Genomic DNA, 22,171 nt, shown 5'->3' with positions numbered 1-22,171 from the left:
AAAATCACAAAAGATCATGGGAAGGAGCTCACCATGGCAAACAATTGCAACCAAGGTTATCTGAGCAAAGTGTGGGGCCCATAGCTGTCAGGTGGTCAGATACCTTTGCCATTTTCCTGGACTGTCATGGAATGTGGATTTGGAATACATGTCATCAAGAGCTTACTCTGTCACCCCAGTGAAGACTTTTACTGTCAGGTAGTGTGGGCTTGTTAGGTAGCCACAGGAGGGAGACATGCATAATTTAGGAGGAGAGAGTCTGCTCCTTCCTGGGCCATTGCAGTGAAGACACGTGATCAAAGGCTGATTGGGAGAAATGCTTTAAAAGTTATTTCAGATTTAGAAACCATTTAGTGGTTTGTTTGTTTTTCTTTGGGACACTTGCTATGTCCATTGTCCAAGGAAAAGACTCAGAAAGGAACCCAGTTGACTTTAAAAGTCAACTGCTGGCTAAGTCAAAAATAAAAGACTCTTATTTTCATAAGTTCTTGCCGTTTTTGAAATAACATGGCTTCTAAGTAAGCAACTTTTTAAAAATTGCTTGTTGCTTTTCTGTTGTTTGGCTAATTTATTTTATCAACTACAAACAATGCTATAGTGATAACACACATGAACGAATATACACATAGGTTAAATTCCTGAGTCCAAGGGTTCATGCTTTTAAAATTTTGATAGAAATTATAAATTATCCTTTCATGACAAACTCCAAGTAGCACCGTCCACAAGTACCTGCTTTCTCACACAGAATATTTATCAGGGTTTTAAAAAAAAACAAACAAAAAACTTTGCTTATCTAGTGGATCAAAAATGTTCTCTCATGCATTTTAATTTGCATTTCATATATTAAGAAAATCCTTGAACTTTTTTTCATATTTAAAAATCATATGAGCAACTAAAAAACATGTTGCATTTCATTTCTTGTTGTTAAGTGCTGTCGAGTGGGTTCCGACCCAAAGGGACCCTGTACAGGGTTTCCAAGGCTGTAAGGGGTCGCTATGAGTCGGTTCCGACTCGATGGCACCTGACAACAACAACAACAAAATCTTTACTGGAACAGAAAACCTCATCTTTCTCCCGCGGAGCAGCTGGTAGTTTCAAACTGCCGACCTTAAGGTTCGCAGCCCTATGCGTAGTGGTTACGAATCGGACTGTGAACCTTAGGTCAGCGGTTCGAAACTACCAGCCGCTCCGCGGGAGAAAGATGAGGCTTTGTACTCCCCTAAAGATTTACACCCTCGGAAACCCTGTACAGGGTTGCTATGGGTTGGAACCGACTTGACGGCACTTAACAACAACAACGCTACCAGAGCTCCTTTGTTGTTGTTGCTAAGTGCTGCCGAGTCGGATACAACCCATAGCAACCCTATATAGGGTTTCCAAGGAGCAGCTGGTGAGCTTGAACCACCGACCTTGCAGTTCAATAGGCTTTGCAGTCTGACGCATTAGCCCACAGCGCCACACCAGGACTCCTTAGGACTGCCTTAATACATACAAAATAGAAAGAAAGAATTGAAGTCAAAGCAGAAAAGAGGAAAAGATGAGTTAAACAAGTTAAATGTGTGAAAGACTTAATACAAGGCTAAATGCACTTCAGGGAACCTAAGGAACTTGGAAAAGTGACTGAGAGCCATTGCCAAAATGCAAAGGTAACCTCAGAAACCAGCAGACATGGATATAGACTTATGGAAACTGAAGACAAGTACATTTTTCTTAACATCTCATTAAAATCCTCAAATTAAGTATTTAAAACGGGGTTATTAAACACGTAGATAAGGACAATGTGATTATTAGGAGTCGATATAGAACAAAGAAAAAATTCTGCAAAGCTAAGCCAATTCCATACAGTGGCAGCTGTGGTGGTTGTCAATGTGGGGGTGATTGTTAGAATTATCAGTCTGATGCTGTATGATAAGCACTGGACTGCAAGGTCAGTTTGAGCCTCAAGGTCAGCTGTTCAAACATACCAGGTACTCCTTGGGACCCCTCTACAAGGTGTCTATGTGTCAGAACAGACTTGATGGCACTCAACAACATTACTATGTGTGTCAATCTCAGGAGACATTCAATAAAATCATAAATAGAATTGTAAAGATGTTTGAGACTTTATCATTAATTTATTTCTAACCCAAATTTCTCACCAATAGACAATCTTCTTTTTTTTCTTTCTTTATACAACAATAATTGGTTAGATAGTAAATATTTGAGCACAACAAAAGGTAATGCATTCCACACTGAAATGGTTTGAAGTCTATTACTGAAAATCTGTTCCATATAAATTTAAATCATTGATCCTACTTCTTTCCTTTGGATCATTAGACTTCTAATTCTTCTTACACATTACCTTTGTTTTAAGTTTTCAGAATGTGTCATGCTCTGCATGTGGAAAATAGGGAGCTATGTTTTAGTGTTTATTTATGATTGAACAACCATCTTAAAGAAGCCTAATTAGTAGCTGTGTTGGGGTAAAGACCCCAGATTGGAAAATGTTCTATTGAGAACCTTTTGTTATGCTTTAAACAGGACAAACATGAAAATCATCAGATGAGTGAAGTTGTCAGCATATACCCATTGCAGAGAGTCACGGAATGTGTTGAACATACAGTACCAATGTTCATTATAGAGAGAAAAGAAAATCATCATAAGGTCACGATTGGTGACAGGTCAATTCATCACTGTCACAGGTGGGATCAAGATTGGGATGTGTACACAACTGCAGGTTTAAAAGGATAAACCTGGGGTTTTAATTACCTGGATGTGTGGTAGCTGGGGAATGATCATGTGGTAACAAGATCATGTGGTAACAAGACAATAACAGAACACCAACCTTTCTCCCTGAACTTACGTGGAGTTGTCTAAGTATAGCCACATTACCGAAGTAACAATGAATTCAAATGGAGTCCCAATGTATGTTAACAGTCAAAACACAGTTACGGCTCTGTTTTGAGTGAAATACATATACATACGTTTGTACAAGGACTTTGCCAATTTGAAGTGGAAAATGGAGCAAAATGGGGAAAATAAGAAAAAATCCCTACACTTTACTGTGCCTGAACTCTATGATCCAACAAAAATAAAAATGAACTAATGGTAGACTGCAGCCTTATACAAACCAAGTGGTCAATAATTTAAGCTCTCATATATGGCTTATTGTCACATAGACTGAGATCTCTAGAGGAATGAGAAAGCATTCGCTCTTTGTTTACTTTTTGTTCATTTTCTCTTCTTCCTTTTAAATCTATGCTAGAATTGCCAGGCCCCAAAGATGAAACAAGGCTATAGAAGAGAAACATATTGGGTGACTGACTGATCAAGATTCAATAAACGCATTAACAGAATGTTATAATTGATTGCAATATACATGTTATTGCATAATGCAGACATATTATTAGGAGGGACCAATCCCTAGAGAAGGACATCGTGCTTGGCAAAATGGAGGGTCAGTTAAACAGGGAGAACCCCAACAAGATGGATTAGCACTGTAGCAACAGGGATGGGCTCAAGTGAAGTAGCAATCGTGAGCATGGCGCAGGAGTGGGTGGTGTTTCATTCCATGGGGTGTTATGAGCCAGAACCAACTCCATGGCACCTAACAATAACAACAAATGTATTTTAACAGCAATAAATTCAAATAAGATAAGACTTGCAAAATTCAAGATAAGACTTGCAAAATGTTCTATATAAATGCAAATTATAACAACAGAGCAAGTGAAAACTACTTAACAATTTTAAGTGATCAGAAGTTCATTATGAGTGAGGTGTGATATGATAGTGTGAGATTTGAACAGATATATCATCTAAAGCCAGTGTGACCATATTTCCACCGGATTTATGCTAGCCGACCACACAGGAAACATCAGTTCCGGTCGGTTTTGGATGTCACTTTGAGAAGTATATCAGCAAACTGAGAGGACAACTAGGGTGGTTATATATTGGAAACGACTAGGAAATGCACTTGAAGGAATTGATGAAGCTTAGCACCAAACAAAAAAAGTCTTAGAGTGAGAGTAAGGAAGCAAAGCTCTTTTAGAGAGTTAAGAGGTGTATTTTGCTTCAGAAAACCTTGTTAAAAATCCAAACCCACGGCCATTGAGTCCAAGGAGCCCTGGTGGCGGTATGGGTTAAGTGCTAGACAGCTAGGTTCAAACTCACCAATAGGGAAAGGATTTAATCTTGAAAACACTAAATAGGAGTTCCGCACTGTCTCATAGGGTCTCCGAGAAAACAACATTGGGATTACTTAATGGAGTTTGGGGAGGTAGGAGAGGTGCAGGCTACCAGAGCTCCTTGTGTAAGAACTTACTGGAATACAAATAACTTCCTTAAGTAATAGAAGTAGTAAGGGCCCTTCTCTGGGAAGGAGCAAACCCTCTCTCGGGGATGCTGTTTTTCACCAACTGGAAAGGGATTGAGTTAAATCAATGTTAACTTTTCATTCGAGGACTTTGAGCACTGTCTCCAAAAGAGCATAGTTTATGGGCTAGTGATTGGATGCTCAGGAAGAGGATCAGATACTGGGCACATTCTGTAGCTCTATGATATGTTAAGAAGGAAATTTTCCGGCTGCTGGTTCACTTACAATCAGCTGTTGTGCTGTGGTTCCCTTTGAAATAACAGTGTTAGTTAAACTACCTCTTTTGGAAAGGGAGCAAGGGATGAAAAGAGCGGAGAGAGAGGCTCTTGTATTAATCTTTCATTTCAGTTCCAAGCATTCCTAATCTGTTATGTCATTTCGAGCTTGTAATTGAATTTAAAGGCTCAGGTTTCCCTTCCAGAGATGGGGATGGAGTAGGGGAGTCTAAAACAGCTGCTAGAGCTAGGGAGTGACTAATAACTGGAAGGGGCCAAACCACAATCTGTTTTTAAATAACAACAACAGCAATAATAGAAGTGGTTAGAACAAGAGGAAGGATTGCAAAGAACCAGTGGAAGGCAAGAGACCTATTTTGCCACCATCCCCAACACTGCTCTTGGACTGACGTTTGGCTCACTCCACTGAGAGATGAGGTGAACATTGGAACGCCACTCCTACTCCCACTTCACCTAAGCGGGAATTATCTTGTTGCATTCGGTGTGGCCTAAGTCAATTAATCAAGGCCAGACAAAGGCTAGACAGGGAGAACAGGAGGCGATGGGTCTAGGGAGAGAAGCCAGAAGCCATGTACTGTGTCTATTGCAGATGACATCATTGCCAGAAAAGAGGATGGGCCTTCTCCTTCCCGGAGCTGGAGGCAGGTATGTCTGTGCTGGAGCAGGAGTGGGTTTGCCTGGAGGGTGTGAATATGTGGGACAAAGTGCACCGGTGCTTGAAAGAGGTGTGGAGGCGTGAAAGGGAGACCCAGTGAGAGCAAATAGATTTCAGAAGCTGGAGGCGTTTGCACCGCCCAGGGCTCCGCGCCCCCACCCGCTCCAGACCGGGTTTGGCCTGGGAAAGGGCACGCCTGTTTGGGGGTGGGGAGTTGTGTGCGTGAGGGGGTGGGTCTTTGGTGGCGGCGGGGGAGTGGGCGGAGAGCTGCCTGCGCATGACAAGGCGGACCCTTCAACCACTACCTGGGCGCCTGCAAGGGGGCAGCTGGTCACTGGCCACCGAGGGTTGGAGCACTGCAGGATTCGGGGACGCTCTCCGGGGAAGGGGCTTCCCACCCATCACCCCTCCTCTGAGTTCGTTTGGCAGACGGGAATCTCCGCCTCCTTCCCGACTCCTCCGGTCGTCTCAGGGGAACCGAGGACGGGTGTGGACGGGACCGACGTGGAGCGACTTCTCCAGACCTGGTGGCTTCGAGTGCGGGGGACACGCCCAACCGGAGAACCCAGCCGGGGCGGATGCAGCCGGAGCTCTTGGGTTTAGGTGGATTTGGGCCCGGGCGTCGCTGTTCCTAAGGGAAGAGCCGTGGATAAACATGAACCACTTCGACAGCAGAGCCACCTAGTGCTTGCGCTGCTCCAGGCTAAGCGCAAACGAGCGAGGGCAGGCAGCTAAGTGAAATCTGAAGTTCCGGGTGGGCGGGGAAGATACTGTCCGTGGTGCTGAGAGGGAGCCGGGCCACAGGTTCAGGAAGAGCTGCTGAGCCTCTCCATCCAATTGTGGCGGTCGATTAGGGTAGATTCAAGCTGAAACTTCCCGTCAGCCTTCTACGGTTCGCAAAGCCTTCCCAGTCTCCGGCACTTAGCCCTACAGTCGGTCCAAAAGTCGCCCTCTGGGGGCAGATCGTCCCGAAGGGTTTCCTCGAAAGTATCTGGGAGGGCGCAGTCCTTGACCAAGGGAATCTCTGTTTAGTCCCGGAAGCCACTAGCTGAAAACGATGCCTCCCTTGAACAGATTGTTTTCCCTGACTTCCCTGGTGCTCGTCTACTGGGGTAAGTACCAGCATCCGCCGTGCAAGATGCAGATAACAGTAATAATGCTAGCCATCTATTGCTGTCGTTAATAGAAAAAAAAAAAAAAGGAGCTCCGGTTAGCTTCTCTCTGTGCATCTCTGGTAGACAAGGAAAAATTCATAGGAATTCCATGAAAGCTGGGATTCTGAGATAGGAAAGACGCCTCCGCCCTGCCACTTTAGTCCCCAATTCCCCATCCTCCTTTGGTCTTTCTACCTCTCCTCCAGTTTCCTGACCATTCCAAAGCATTTGTTGTTGTTGTTCCTTTCCCTTTGCCGAAAGAGAATGCAATCACGTTCATTATAAAAAATCTCGTTGCAGTTTCATCTCATTCTTAATGAGGAGACAATACTCCTGGAAACCTTCCTGGATCTTCAAATTAGTTCCCTTATATTATAAAATAAACCCAAACTAGATTTTAATAAAGATTTAAATCAATATCAATGAAATGTACATATATTTAGATAGCTATAGAAATAAGTAAAAGCATTTTGAGAGTAAAAAATGCTTTCACTGTAGATTCATCTGCTTCATTTGAGTCATAAATGGGCAAACAACTTTCAGCTATTTGCTGCTTTGTATTAAATAAACAGGAAACTGGAACTTGGATCTATTTTTCTTTCTTTTTTTTTTTCATGAACATGTGTCACTAAGGTGCTTTGGTGTTTGTAGAGCTGGATGCTTTACCTTTGAAGATGAATAGACTCTTGTTTGCCTATTGTGAAAGGCTGAGGTGACCTCCCTCCAAATAAGGGAGCTTCACACTTGCTACTATAAGGCTAAACTAGGATGGTGTCAGAGATAGGCTATCCTAGGTATGGGGTTCTAGAATATATGTAAAAGGGACTTAATGAGTCTACATAATAATATCTAAAGAAGTGTTAGAATGTTTTACTGTGTGCCAGTGTATCTCTCAGTGTCTGGATGTGTGTTAATATGTGTCTGAACAGGTTGCTGTAGGCATCTGAATCATCGGTGAGGATATAATTGTGTGTGTGTGTATGTGTGTGTAGGTTTAGGCATCTCTGCCTTGGTGTCTTTGCTTAGTTCCTTACATCAAATATAGGTTCTCTTCAGTTGATACATTGTTCTACCTTCCTCCATGCTAAAATAAATAACCAGGGTAATTCAGTGTGATTATGACCACCTGCCTTGTTGAAACTAAGCATGTGGGATTATGTTTCTGTGATTCACATGAAACTCATTCTCCCTGTGTAGTGACAGACTTGCTGATGAGAATTGTCTCTTTGCCTTAGTATTAAGCCTCCAGGACTGACTCTGGCTGCCGGCATTATCTGGATTTTGCATGTGACCAGAGGCAGAGCCAAGTTTCCTGTGGAACAAAATGCTTGATGGACTGGGGAGGCCAAGGAGGGAAAGTAATGTCAGCCCCAAGGGCAGATTCACTGCCATCCATCCCCAGTAGAGTAGAGCAAGCCTAGAGATGAAGCAGACATAATAGGTTGGCAATGATCTCACCTGCTTTGAAGATTTAAGGTTGAGATTTTCCCAGGGGAGATGAAGGCTAGGGATATGAGGCTTAGGAGAGATTAGTGTGACTGGATAGAATAGAATATAGGAAAAACAATGGAAGACAAAGTTGTAGAAAGAATTGGGCTGATATTCTTCAGAGTCATGAATACCCTCCTTAGGTCCCAATATTTCCTAACCTAAGTTTTTAGGATCCGTGCCTGGATTGTTATGGCGAGAATATCCTAGTTTAAGAAGCCTGGCTTGGAATCTTAGTTCTGCCACTAGATCCCTATGTGTCAGTCTCAGAGTCTCAGCTTGCTCATATGTAAAGGACGGAAGTTGGAACAGAGTGTCTTTAACATCCCTTGCAGCTCCAACACTGAATGGTAGGAAACTTTTACAGATTATTGCTAGAATTGGCAGTGTGCCGGATGGCACCCTACAACCTCCTGTGTAAGCTAAAAAAACCTTTAGAAGAAGTGTACATATTACAAACATCCTTGTTCTGCCTTAACTGCTTTGTAATCTGAACATCAGATCACCAAACCCCAAAGCTGCAGAGGAAGTGAAAGATGGTTCAGGAAAAGCTAGTTGTTAAATGTTAGGGAAGAGTCCTGTTCCACATACACCATTTCATTTTAGTTGTGTGCAATTCCAGTATTGGAAAACATTGCGTTTAGTTGCAGTCCTCCTTCCCAAGTTGTATTTCTCACATGATACCCATTATGAATGGAAAGAGTCTTCTCTATCTTTTACACATACTAAAAATGTTCTCTTGTTGCCTTTAATGAAACATATCTTCTTTTTTTTTAAAAAAAAAGTACACTTGTCTCATATTTTACTGTTTATAAAGCAATTTTCAACTCATGACTTCTTATGATCCCCCTGAGATAGTAATAGGAGGCAGTGTTGTTTCCAGTTTAGAGATGGGAAATGTGCTCAGGGGGATAAAGGACTTGCTTGAGAACACTTGTCTCCTGATTTCAGTCTTCAGTGCACATTCTAGTGCATCTGATGGACATAAGTAATGCTATGTAAAACTGACATGTTAACATCTGTCTTCCCATCTTGATGCTGATCCACCCCAACCCCAATTGTCTTCTCTAGACCCTCCCTCATCCTTTAGGAACCTAATACCTTTTATCTTCTTCTTCCCCAGTCTTTCCTTCTAGCCATACCCAGATCTTCACTTCTAGCCATCCTGCATCTCATTTCTTCAATATCCTGCTGTGTAACAGATCAAGTCATTTCAGTATGTTAGTATCTAAAAGCAGATTTATATATTATCCACATTTAGAAAGTATTTGCATTTTAACCCAAGCTTTCATTATTTTGGTTGAAAGGAAGGTATTGTAGAGCAGGTTTAAGTAGGGAGATTTGGCAAGGCCCAAACAAAAGAAAGATTTAGGGATCATAGAGGAGATGGTTCAATATGGTTTACAACTCACCTTATAGTAAATTGATGCTATTCCTTAGTGGGAATTTCTGGGTGGTGCAAATGGTTAATGTGTGCAGCTGCCAACTGAAAGGTTGGAGGTTCTAGTCCACCAAGAGGCACTTAGGAAGAAAGTCTTGGTGTTCTACTTCCAAAAATTTTATAAATATATATAAACTAATGAAAACCCTATGGAATACTGTTCTCTGACATATATGACGTTTCCTTGACTCGATATTGACTTGACAGCAACTGATACTGGTATTCCTCAAGTAGATACAACTACCATATGCTTCCTTCTTTTATTATTATGATTATTATATTTACTTATTTTTAAACTTTTTATGGTGGATTGAGTAAAGGTTTACAGAGTAGATCATCAATTTTACATTCAACAAATCATATGCTTTGCTTCATTACATGGTTGCAATCCCCTCCTTGCACTAATAGTTAACAGCATTGACCTCTATTCACTTTAACCACTGCATTCCTCCCTGTGTCTCTTGGCAACCTCCCTCCATTTGTATATTGCCTGCCACATCACCCATATCAATGCATGTCTACCCTCTAGTACATGACTAATTTCCTCCTCCTTCCCAAACCATCATAGATTGTTTCTTTTATCAAGAACCCCCCCCTCCTTTTCTGATGTACAAAAAATTTTTTTTTGTTTTTAACCACACAGGAATACATAATCGTTTAAACAACCAAAGGGCACATTCTGGAAGCCAGCCACCTGGCCACCAGCACACAACTTTTCTCTTTCCATGAGTCTAGAGTCCTCAGCTGCTCAATCTCTCTATGTCATCACCTCTGCCTCTGTCTCTGGTGTCCCTGCTTCTCTGGATAGGGTCCACATTCCGCTTGTGCTCTTTTCTCTTGATGGTCGTAGGGTCCTCTGTTCCTGGAATGTAATATTAACTACTCCCCCTTTTCGTTACAAAGCTTCTACCTTTACAGTTGTGACAATCACAATTAGGCCTGATAACAATTACTCACTATTGAATCAAATGAATCCTATCCCTATCTCTTATCACCAGACGCATCAAGTCAAGATGAAAACTATTCAGTGGGGATTCTACCTTCCCTAGCACACTCTGAAACTAAACTCCCTCTTGGAAGCTTGTAAACCAGCTACTTTGTGGCCTTTATAACTCTCCTCTACCCCGATTTTAGGTAGTCAATGCTTAAGTTGCCCATCCCTATCAACTCTGTGTACAGAGGGCCAGGTTTGATCCTTGATGTGAATAGTCCTTCCCTCTTGGTTGGTTTTGAGCTACTACTTACACAAGTATAGGTCAAGTTCATCAAATTGTAGCAATTTACACTTGCTTCCTTTCTCAAATTTCTTTATTATCTACTAGTTGAGTTCTAATCATCAAGCTATCGAAGCTAGATCAAATGAATACTATCTGCAAGTTTAGGTGTTCTTGTGCATCTCCCCCCACTTCATATCAGCTAGATGCTTCACTCTCAGCTCTAGTCCTCCATGGTTAGGTCAGTGTCCATGGGCTCAAGAGTCCCCAAGTCACACCACACTTTGGACCAACCAGCCCTTCCTCTTCTCTCTCTCATTGCAAGGTCGACAGTAGTCTATGTAACATGGTTGAACTCAGCCCATATCTTCATTGCTGCTTTTCCCCTTCTTCTGCTCACAAGTAGACCAACACAGTCACCAGCAAACTTGCATGCCTGCTCATGTGTTCCTTTTGAGTTTCAGTCTTGGAGCGGGGGTAGTTGTCCTGAAAGGACTTGATTGCTTGCCTTGATAATTCCCCAGAGAACAACTTGCTTGTTCTTGTAGTAGCCAATCAGACTGCTGTTTTTGTTTTTTGTTTTTCCTGCACATCTTTTTTTCAAGAAGTATCTTCTGTTCCTCTAGCCACTCCAGACTGGTCTGCATGTCCTTTCAAATGGGAATGTCTCACCTCAGAAGGTTCTGGATGGGGCTCAGGATTCCACCTAAGGTCCTATACACTACAAGGGCTCCACAAGAAGCCCGTTTCACTGGGCAAGTTGTAGAACTCCTTTGAGGTATTCCAATCAGTTATAGGCTGAAGATGGTTTTACAGGTTTTCGGTAATTATGTTTCCTGATATTCCTTTCTATCCCACTCAAGTGTCTATTTTACAGTAGTTGCCAAGGGAAACCAATATCCATAAGGCAGTCAAGCATCTTAACATTATTTCCCCTCTTTTATGCATTCAGGCTATGCCTCGATCCCTGTATCCCTGAGTCCTGTTGTTCTAAGGTTTAGCATACACCTCTGTCCCATTTAGCCCATGCAAACCTACCTAAGTGTTCCTGTATCTACCTTGCTCTTCCACCCCCTCCCCCTTCTTGTGTATTACCTTCCCTTTCTTTGTAAAGTGCCCTCCCCAATACCAGAGCTGTGATGTAATGATCCCCTAACCTGTGTTGTACCATCCCCTCCTGCCCACACCTGGTAACCAACAAAGAATTTATCTTTTTCCTTTTCGTATGGGTACCTTTTCTTAATCTTTTTACAATAATGGTCTTATACAATATGTGTCCTTTTATGACTGACTAATTTTACTCAGCATAATGTCCTCAAGGTTCATCCATGTTATGTGGTGGTTTGCAGCTTCATTGCTATTCTTCAAAGTAGTATAGTATTCCATTGTGTGTATGACCAAGATTTGCTTATCCATTCTTTTACTGATGGACACTTAGGCTGTCTCCATCTTTTTGCTATTATGAATAGTGCTGCGATAAACATTTGTGTGCATATATCTGTGTTCTGACTCATGTTTCTTGTAGATATATACCAACTAAAAGAATTGCTGAATCATAAGGTATTTCTGTTTCTGATTTTCTGAGGAAGCCATACCATTTTCCAGAGTGGCTGAACCATTTTACATTCCCACTAGCAGTGTGGAGAGTCCCAGTCCCTCCATATCCTCGCCAGTATTTATTGCCCTCTGCTTTTTTTTTTTTTTTTGAAGTTTGCTGTTACTGCTGGTGTGAGATAATATCTCATTGTAGTTTTGATTTGCATCCTGGTGTGGCGCTGTGGGCTAATGTGGCAGACTGCAAAATCGTTTGAACTGCAAGATCCGTGGCTCAAGCTCACCAGCTTCTCCTTGGAAACTCAATACAGAGTCGCTATGGGTAGGACTTCTTGATGGCACTTAACAACCAACAACAGTGTCTAATGATCGTATGTTTGTTGGCTGCCCAAATGTCCTCCTTGCTCAATTGTCTATTCATGTCCTGTGCCCATTTTTGTTTATTGGGCTCTTTGTCTTTTTCTTGTAGAGGTGTTATAGTTTCCTATAGATTTTAGAAATTAGTCCTTTGTCTGATACGTTCTTGCAGAAGATTTTTTCCCATTCTCTGGGCATCCTTTCTACTCTTTTGCTGAAATTTTTTGATACACATAAGTTTCTAGTTTTCAGTATGTCCCAATCATCTATTTTGCCTTTTTTTGCGTGTGTAATTCTTGTAATGTTTGATAGTCTACATGTGCCCTATACTAGAACCCTTAAATTTGTCCCTATTTTTTCATTGATGATCTTTATAATTCTGTGATTTACATTTAGGTCTTTATTCCATGTTGAGTTGGTTTTTGTACATGGTGTGAGATTAAGGTCTTGTTTAATTCTTTTGCATATCAGTTTCCAGTTTTACCAACACCATCTGTTAAAGAGACTATCTCCTCCCCAGTCAATGTACTTTGGCCCTTTGTCAAAGATTAGTTGGCTGTATGTACATGGGCTAATTTCTAGATTCTCAATTCTGTTCCATTGATCTATGTATCTTTCATTGTACAAGTACCAGGCTGTTTTGACTATTGTAGCTGTGTGGTAAATTTTATAATCGGAGAGTGAGAGGTCTCTAACTTTGCTCTTCTTCTTTCAGTGCTTTGTATATCCAGGGACACTTCCTTTCCATATAAAAATTTCTCCATCTCTTTAAAGAATGTCATTGGAATCTGAATTAGGATTGCATTACATCTGTAGATTGCTTTGGGTAGAATTAACATTTTCACAATATTAAGTCTTCCTATACAGGAACATAAGGAGCTCTGGTTGTGTAGTGGTTACGAATCGGGCTGCAAACCGCAAGGTCAGCAGTTCGGAACTACCGGCTGTTCCGCGGGAGAAAGATGAGGTGCTCCCGTAAAGATTTACAGCCTCGGAAACCCTGTACAGGGTCGCTATGAGTTGGAACCAACTCCACGGCACATAACCAACCAACCATCCAGGAACATAGTATATTCTTCCATTTTTGTAACTATCTTTTGGTTTCTTTTAGTAGTGTTTTGTACTTTTCTTTGTATAGGTCCTTTGTTTCTCTGGTTACATTTATTCCTAAATATTTCATCCTTTGGGCAGCTAATTTCCTTTTCAGTGCTGTCATTATTAGTATAGTGGTGTCTGACTGATTTTCGTATGTTGATCTTGTACCCTGCCACTTTGCTGAATGAGTTCCAATGAGTTCAGTAGTTTTTTTTGCTCAGTCTTTGGGGTTTTCTATGTATAGGATCATATCATCTGCAAATAGAGAGAGTTTTATTTCCTTTTTGCCAGTGTGGATGCCTTTAATTTCCCTATCTTGCCTTATAGCTCTGGCTAAGACTTCCAACACAGTATTGATTAGGAGTGGTGATAAAGGGCATCCTTGTCTGATTCCTGTTCTCAAAGGGAAGGCTTTCAGTGTCTGTCCATTGAGAATGGTGTCAGCTGTTGGTTTTGTATATATGCTCTTAATTATGTTGAGGAATTTCCTTTCAATTCCTACTTTGTTGAGTGTTTTTATCAGGAATGGGTGTTGGATTTTGTCAAATGCCTTTTATGCATCAATAGATATGATCATGTGGTTCTTTCCCTTTTTTTATTTATATGGTGGATTATATTTATTGTTTTTCTGATATTGAACCATCCTTGCATCCATGATATGAATCCCACTTGGTCATGATGTATTACTTTTTTGATGTGTTGTTGAGTTATGTTGGCTAGGATTTTGTTGAGAATTTTTGCATCTGTGTTCATGAGGGCTATTGGTCTACAATTTTCTCTTTTTTTTCTGATGTCTTTCCCTGGTTTTGTTGTTTCATAAATGCAGTAGCAAGTTTTCCATCCTTTTTTTTTTTTATGTTCTGGAATAATTTGAGTAAAATTGATGACAGCTCTTCCCTAAATATTTGGTAAAAGTCACCAGTGAAGCCACCTGGACCTGGACACTTTTGGTATTCTTCCTCATTCATCATAAGTTTTCCATTAATATAATGAAAATTGAAGCGGAGACTAAAGGTCAAATGGCATAGCCAAGATTATCCCAGGAGTTTATTAGTATTGGTTGAATACCTGCCACATATGCAGCCTCCTCTTGAATATATTAAAAATTTGATCGAAATAGAGTGCTGGAACCAGGGTCCCTGAGTGGTACAAATGATTTGCACTTGACTGCTGCTGAAAATGTATGGTTTAAACCTGCCTAGAGGTGACATGGAAGGAAGACCTGTCAATCTACTCCCATGAAGATGCTAGCCCAGAAAACCCTTGAGAGCTCATCTCTATTGCATAGCCAATGAGGTCACTCACCATGAGTCAGAATCAACTCTAATGCAATGAGTACTGGAGCCAGCTTGCATCCACTCATGAGAAACATGTTCATATGTCAATAAGGTGATTATGATGTTGGTAGCTTGACAGCAACTACAGTGTGTATATTAATACCACAGGGATTGGCAAACACTACAAATCTGGGCCCTCCCCTCCCCCAGAGAACCAGTTATTAAACATTTTCTCAAGACACCACCGCATGGAGGTGTCCTGAAAGAATTAGAAATACAAATAGTTGTCGGTGCTTTTGTTGCTGTATGTTGTTGAGTAAGTTCCAACTCATAACAGCCCCAGCTTCTGAGTGCAGCTGGTGGGTTTGAACTGCCGACCTTGTACCAGTCCAGAGCTGATCCTGCGGTGCCACACCAAGGACCAGAAAGACAAGTGGCACAGAAGGAAATTCACAATGTCTTTACGTTGTGTTCCAGATACAATGTAATAGATTGAATGCAAATCTTTTCATTCAGGCTGTCCTAGAGTCAAATATGTATGATCTTGGGAAAGTTTCTTAATTTCTTTGAGGCTCTTTGTCTTTATGTAAAGTGAGATAATGTTGTTGCTGTTGTAAAGTGCTGTCAAGTTAGTTCAAACTCATCGCCACCCTATATAGGAGCAGCTGGTGAGTTTGGACTGGTGACCTTTCATTTCACACCAGCTTAAAGGCTGAGTGCCTATCCGATAGCACCACACCAGGACTTCAGAGTGGGATAATGTTACTACCTTTATGTCAGTGTGTTGTAAGCACACTGTAAACGTGATAATGTATGTAAAGAGGTTGTCTCATAAACAAGTGTTGGTGGTGCTGTAGGATAAGCCTTGGACTGCTAACCATATGGTTAGCAGTTCAAACCCACCAGCTGCTCCATAGGCAAAAGATGAGGCTTTCTGATCCTTTAAAGAGTTACAGCCTTAGAAACCCTATGCAGTGTCACTATGAGTAAAAACTAGCTCGATGGCACATAACATCAACAATATTGTTGTTGTTATGTGTTATCAAGTTGGTTCCAACTCATAGCAATACTGTATAGGGTTTCTGAGGAGCAGCTGGTGAGCTTGAACCATTGATTTTGTGGTTCAAACCAACTTTGTAATCTAGCACGTTAACTCACAGCACCATACCAGGACTCCAATATTAGTAGTAATAAAGTAATACAAATTATGTTGTTGTTGTTAAGTACAGTGGACTCAGTTCCAACTCATAGTGACCCTGCACAGGGTTTCCAAGGCTGCAAATCTTTACAGGAGCAGAAAGCCTCATCTTCCGCCGAACAGCTGGTAGTTTCGAACTGCTGACCTTGAGGTTAGCAGCCTGATTCATAACCACTATGCTACCAGAGCTCCTTACATAGCCATCATCAAAGCTAAAGGTCAGAGTGGCAGAGTGACAGAGTAAGCGAACACATTTTGTGAGAGGGTGAATAAATACTGATTTGATTGTTGTTGTTGTTAATTGCTGTTGAGTCAGCTCCAACTCATAGCAACCCTGTATCGAGTTTCTGAGGAGTGGCTGGTGGGTTTGAACCACCGACCTTGCAGCTCAAACTGACCTTGTGGTCCAGTGCCTTATCCTGCAGCATTAGTCTTATTCACAAGTAAGTATGGCTATAAGAGAATGATGGTGGAAGGGATGACTCTCTACATACCTTTTTAAAATAGCTATACAACAAACAACCCCAAAACATAGTGTCTTAAAACAATCAACATTCTAATTTGTCATGGGTCTGTGAACCACTGGAATGTTCTTCCTGTGTGGGCTAGCTCTTTGCGGCTGGACTCTTGTCTGGAGCATCGTCCGTGACGTCTGGGTCTGCCAGGGCTTCAGTTCACATAATCTCTCACCTTCCAACAGAGAAGCTTGTTCTCAGCTTGGTGAAAGGGTTACCAGCAGCAAGACAGAGCATTTTCAATAAGCAAGGCCTTTTCAAGCCTCTGATCGTATCACATGTGTCAAAACATCCTATGAGTCAAAATAAGTGACAGAAATACTACAAAGGGCATGCAAACAGGGATGGATGGAATTTGTGGACATTTGCAATGTACTGTCCAGTATATCATGACCAAAGTTCTCATGTCTTAAAACTAGATTTTTGCCTGGAGAAGAGCAGTGGGGCCTACTCCCTGATGAGGGCTTGGGTTCTTGTTACTTTCAGGGCAATTGAAGAAAGAGAGAGGCTAATTCACATTTCTGCTATATCACATTCACTATCCCGACTTTATACTATACTACCAGGCTTCTTCCATAAATATTAGAGCCCAGGAAACCCTATGGGACAGTTCTACTCTGTCATACAGAGGGTTGCCATGAGTCTAATGGCACACAGCAACAACAGAGAAAGCGAAGTACACAGAGCCATTGGAGAAGGTCTCATGAGAAGGTGGCATTAAGCAGACACTGAAGGACAGTCACTATCCCGATTTCCTATGTACCATCTCCCCTCTCCCTCCATTAACTATGAATGGACTAACTGTGTTCCTAACAAAGAGCAACCCACCTTCTACAGAACTTGCCTTCTCACCTAGACAAGAACATGAAATCAGTACATTATTTCTGTTCAAACCTCAACACCTTCATTTTTACCATCTTCATTCAAGAAAATTCATCTTTCAGTCTGCGCACTGTATCAACCTCTTAATTGTTCCCCATTCTTCCTCCCTCACTCCTTTACATTATTATTCTCAACATGGTCATCAGATTACAAATTCTGTAAAAAATCAGCTCATGCCATTCTTCCACTTAGAACCCTCCAATGTCCCCATTTTAATCTAAGCAAAAGTTAAAGTCCTAATCCTGGTCTACAAGACCAGCCTCCAGTTAGATCTGGCCCTGGTCGAACTTTCCTACCTCATCTCCTTCTAGTCTCATTGTGGTCACTGTATTTTCCACATTGAGGTCCTTGTTGTCTCTTACAAACACATTCCTATACCAGGGCCCTTGAGATGCTGCTTCCTCTCTTTGGCATGTCTTCTCCATATTTATGAGGAGCCCTGTTGTGGCACTGTGGGTTACTCTACCAGACTGCAAAGCCATTTGAACTGCAAGGTTGACAGTTCAAGCTCACCAGTTGCTCCTTGGAATCCCTATACAGGGTTGAGTCGGAACCGACTCAACAGCACTCAACAACAACAGCAATATTTATGAAGGAGCCCTCATGGTATAATGGGTTGCGTATTGGGCTGTTAACTACAGTGTTGACTGTTCAAATCCACCACTTGCTCCACAGGAGAAAGATGAGAATTTCTGCTCCAGTAAAGATTTACAGCCTCAAAAAACCTATACAGGGTTGTTATGAGTCAGAACAGACTTGATGGCATATATAACAGCAACACCAACAATATTTATGGCCTTTTTCTCTCACAGAGCCGCTGGTGGGTTTGAACTGCCAACCTTTAGGTGAGCAATTGAGTTTTTAACCAATGCAGCAACAGGGCTTCTCCTCTATCTTCTCTTCTCTGTTTTATTTTTCCTTATAGCACTTACTTCAATTCAATTTTTTTTCTTTTCTGGTAGCATAGAGGTTACAAATCGGGCTGCGAACCTAAAGGTCAGCAGTTCGAAACTACCAGCTGTTCCATGAGAGAAAGATGAGGCCTTCTGCTTCTGTAAAGATTTGCAGCCTCAGAAACCCTGTACAGGGTCTCTATGAGTCAGAACCGACTCCACGGCACATAACCACCACCACCATTTTCTATCTCCTCTCTACTAGAATGTAGGCTCCCTGAGAACGGATGATTTCTACTTTGTTCCCTGCTGTTTCCCTAGTACCTAAAACAGTGCCTAGCACAAAGTAGGTACTCAATATATATAAAGTGCTTCAAAAAATTCATGGTAAAATGGAATTTAAAATGGATTTTTTTCCATAAACATTTGGAAGTCCTTTTATATGTTGATTAAATGTACAAATAAATGAAGGATAAAAATGATACATTTTAATATGCATTTATAAAGTATGTTCACATAAAGTCTTCCGTAGACTTCTTATGACAAATCTATTACATACCCACTACTGTTGAGTCAATTCTGAATCATAGCAACCTTATTGAACAGAGTAAAACTGTCTTATAGGGTTTCCAAGATAAAGATTTACAGTCTCAGAAACCCTGTCATGGTCTCTAATAGTTGGAACCGACTCCACAGCATACGACCAGCATCACCGATCTTTACAGACGCAGACTGTTCCATCTTTCTATCGTCAAGTGGCTGGTGGGTTCAAACTGCTGGCCTTACAGCTAGCACCTAGCCTTTCACCATTAAGCACCAGGACTCCTTTACAATTCTACTGTTGCTAAATGCTATGGAGTCAGTTATCATACATACCAACCCTGTATAGGGTTTCCAAGGGTTGGCTGATCGGTTAAAACCGCCAAGTTTGGGATTAGCAGTCCAGTGCTTATCCTACAGTGCCAGTCCATTGTTGTTGTTAAGTGCTGTCAAGTTGGTTCCAACCAATAAAAACTCCTTTATAGGGTTTTCGAGGAGTGGCTGGTGAGCTTGAACCGCCAGCATAGTGGTTCAAACTGACCTTGCCAGTCCATTTGTTGTTGTTGTGACCTTGCCACATCCATTAGGTAGATGGATAAACTGAGTTTCCAGAAACTTAAATAGTAAATTAAACCCTGGCCTTAAGTTGCTGAATACCATCTTTATCCTGTCTTTATAATCTGACTGTACATTCCTTAGGACACTTTCCTATTCTGCTTTCAAACTTGTTGTGACTGAACCAGCTTATCTTGACCACCTGTCCTTTGATAAGAAATGTGTCCCAGGCTCTGTACTATCCCAAGTTCTCTCTTCTGTCTTCTTTTGACAGAATGTCAAATGTTTGTGCAGGTCATGCTGTCTTTTTCACCAGGTCTACAATCAAGATTCAGACTCATTCCCTGCTGAGGATATGTCTGATGATTTTTCCCTGGATGTGGTCCTTTTTTCTATTGGGTAGATAGTCCATATGCAGGGACAGGAAGTCCTCCTGCAGACTATAGATAAGATGCGAAACCGTCTTGCTCTCCTGTGCACATGTACTCATTGAACAATTTGTTTTTGTCAACTGTGACATCCTGAGTGGTCCAGATTTGTTCTGAACAGTGAGGAGGCACAGTTCCTCCTTTGTTTTGCACACTGTACATCTGTTAACACAGCCCACATTTGTACTTGGTTTGTTGGCAGCCTTGCCCCTCTTTGTCACATTCTGAGTTTGCAATCTGAGGTGCTTGTCTTTTGTGACAGGTCAGTAGCATCTAGACAGCATGAACTGTAAGTCCAAACCTCTCTGGAGCATGCAAGGTACCTCACAAGCTGACCTCTCTCCAGAGTTTTAGCTTTTTCTTTCTCCTCTGCAAAAAGAACTGCTCCAACTTAACGAACAGCTCACTGTCGTCTTCGTTGCTGCTTTGTCCTCCACTCTATAGCAATCACCTTCATTTTTCGTAAGATACAGATATAATTGCATCCATCCTGGCTTTGAAACATTCAGTACCTTATATTGTGAAGAACATATAAAGGTTTTCACAACATGGGCCCTATCTTTCAGCCTCATGTCTTATCATCCTTGTCTTCCTCTCTCTCCAGCTCAACCAGAAAGATTCCTCCTCTGAGAACAGAGCACGTCACTAACATGTCACTTGCATGGTCTGGTTTAGTTGTAGTCAGGTGGGTGGGTGTTCCCCAGTACATTATAAAGGCCTTTAGGGCATGGCTAGTGCTTCATCCAACTTTGGCATACTGTAAGTTTTCAGGTAATGTTAAATGATTGAATAGATGGATGGATGGGTAATGGTGGATGGATGGATGATGCACACATGCAAGTTCTTTACCCTCATCTGGACACCAAGTCTGTTGAGGGTAGGGTTCAATTATATACTGTATTGTATGTACACTGCTTCTAGAAAACTGCTCTCATTAAATTGTGGGCCATCAGTGTCTCTTCATCTCACTCGGTGTCTGTTCTGAGAGTACTGCGTACACAGTGTGCCCTCAGGGAGCACAGATGAAGGTACAGCTACAGTCAAATGGCTATTTTCTAATTTGTCTCATTCTTCTTCCTTCTCTGTCTCTCCCATCTCTCCTCCTTCTCCCCCTTGCCAATGCCTTCCTCTTGCCGCCCCTTCCCCAACACCTCCTGTTCCTTCCTTGTCATCCTTCTCTCTAGTCAGTGTCTGCTTCCCTGTGTGTGTGGAGGTGCCCTCAGAGACGGAGGCTGTTCAGGGCGAACACATGAAGCTTCGCTGCATCTCCTGTATGAAGAGGGAGGAGGTGGAGGCAACCACGGTGGTGGAATGGTTCTACAAGCCTGAGGGTGGTAAAGATTTCCTTGTACGTGTGATTGCTGACTCTGACTTTTCTCTTGCTGACCTCTGCAGTTGTTGCTTGACTCCTGAGAGTCTAGAGGATGGCATCTATCAGCCCACTGGCTCTCTCTCTTTGAAGCACTGACAGCTTTAGTTGAGCTCAGACTCAGTGAAAGGAAGGGCACTTGACCAGCTGTAAGCTCTCCTGGTTACAAGCAGGAGAAAGGAAGAGAACAAGATAAACAGTATTTCAGTCCTACAGTGAGCTATCTAGCTTTGCCTATGTTTTCATTTAATCATCCACACTATCCTATTGTTGTTAAGTGCCATAAAGTCGGTTCTGACTCATAGCAACCCTGTATAGGGTTTCCGAGGAGTGGTTGGAGTGTTTTAAACCGACCTTATGGTTTAGTGATTATCCTACAGCACCATGGCAGGAAACCACTTGAATTAAATTAGTAGAAAAATTGAAATAAGTATCATTAAAACCATATCATTTGACTCTTCTAATCCCAGTGGAATGACAGAGAAAACCAAGGCTGATATTCAACTAATACACCCAGTACAGTCACATCAGTGACTAAACTATTTATATGGTTTGATAGAGAGCCCTGGTGTGGCACTGTAGGATAAGCACTGGACTGCTTGCCACAAAGTTAGCAGTTCAAACCCATCAGCCACTCTTGGAAGCCCTATACAGGGTCACTCTGAGTTGGAATCAACTTGATGGTATAACACAACAGCAACAAATAGCTGCCAGTGGAGATTTGATATGCCAAGTCACATTGGTGGTTCCGCCATTGTCCTTTCCTACTTTGCTCCTTTCTCTAGGAACTCCTAGGCCTCTCCATGATCTTAAAACTAAGGGATTAAATCCTGGCAAAGCACAGAACCTCCAAGACTCTGCTCCAGAACCATAGCTGTTATGATTGGTTGGTGCCAATGCTGGAATGGTTGCTCAGTATTTTGACAATCACCTTGGAGAGAATAATTATTCATACTTTCACTGATTGGA

General features: G+C 41.8%; 1 protein-coding gene across 1 annotated transcript in view; it reads left to right on the top strand.

Annotated features, from left to right (window-relative positions):
- Window positions 1-6,272: 6,272 nt before the first annotated feature.
- The window catches only part of SCN3B (sodium channel, voltage-gated, type III, beta subunit), a 34,133-nt gene continuing 18,234 nt past the window's right edge, over window positions 6,273-22,171 (top strand). Inside the window, exons 1-2 of the mRNA XM_006833933.1 lie at window positions 6,273-6,354; window positions 21,018-21,181. Of these exons, the coding sequence (XP_006833996.1) occupies window positions 6,300-6,354; window positions 21,018-21,181 (219 nt within the window). The 5' untranslated portion in view covers window positions 6,273-6,299. The remainder of the gene's footprint in view (window positions 6,355-21,017; window positions 21,182-22,171) is intronic.

Source organism: Chrysochloris asiatica, unplaced genomic scaffold (assembly GCF_000296735.1).
Source record: "Chrysochloris asiatica unplaced genomic scaffold, ChrAsi1.0 scaffold00008, whole genome shotgun sequence".
NCBI lineage: Eukaryota > Metazoa > Chordata > Mammalia > Afrosoricida > Chrysochloridae > Chrysochloris > Chrysochloris asiatica.
Note: the sequence above shows the minus strand (reverse complement) of the source record. Positions and strands in the feature narration are given on the sequence as shown.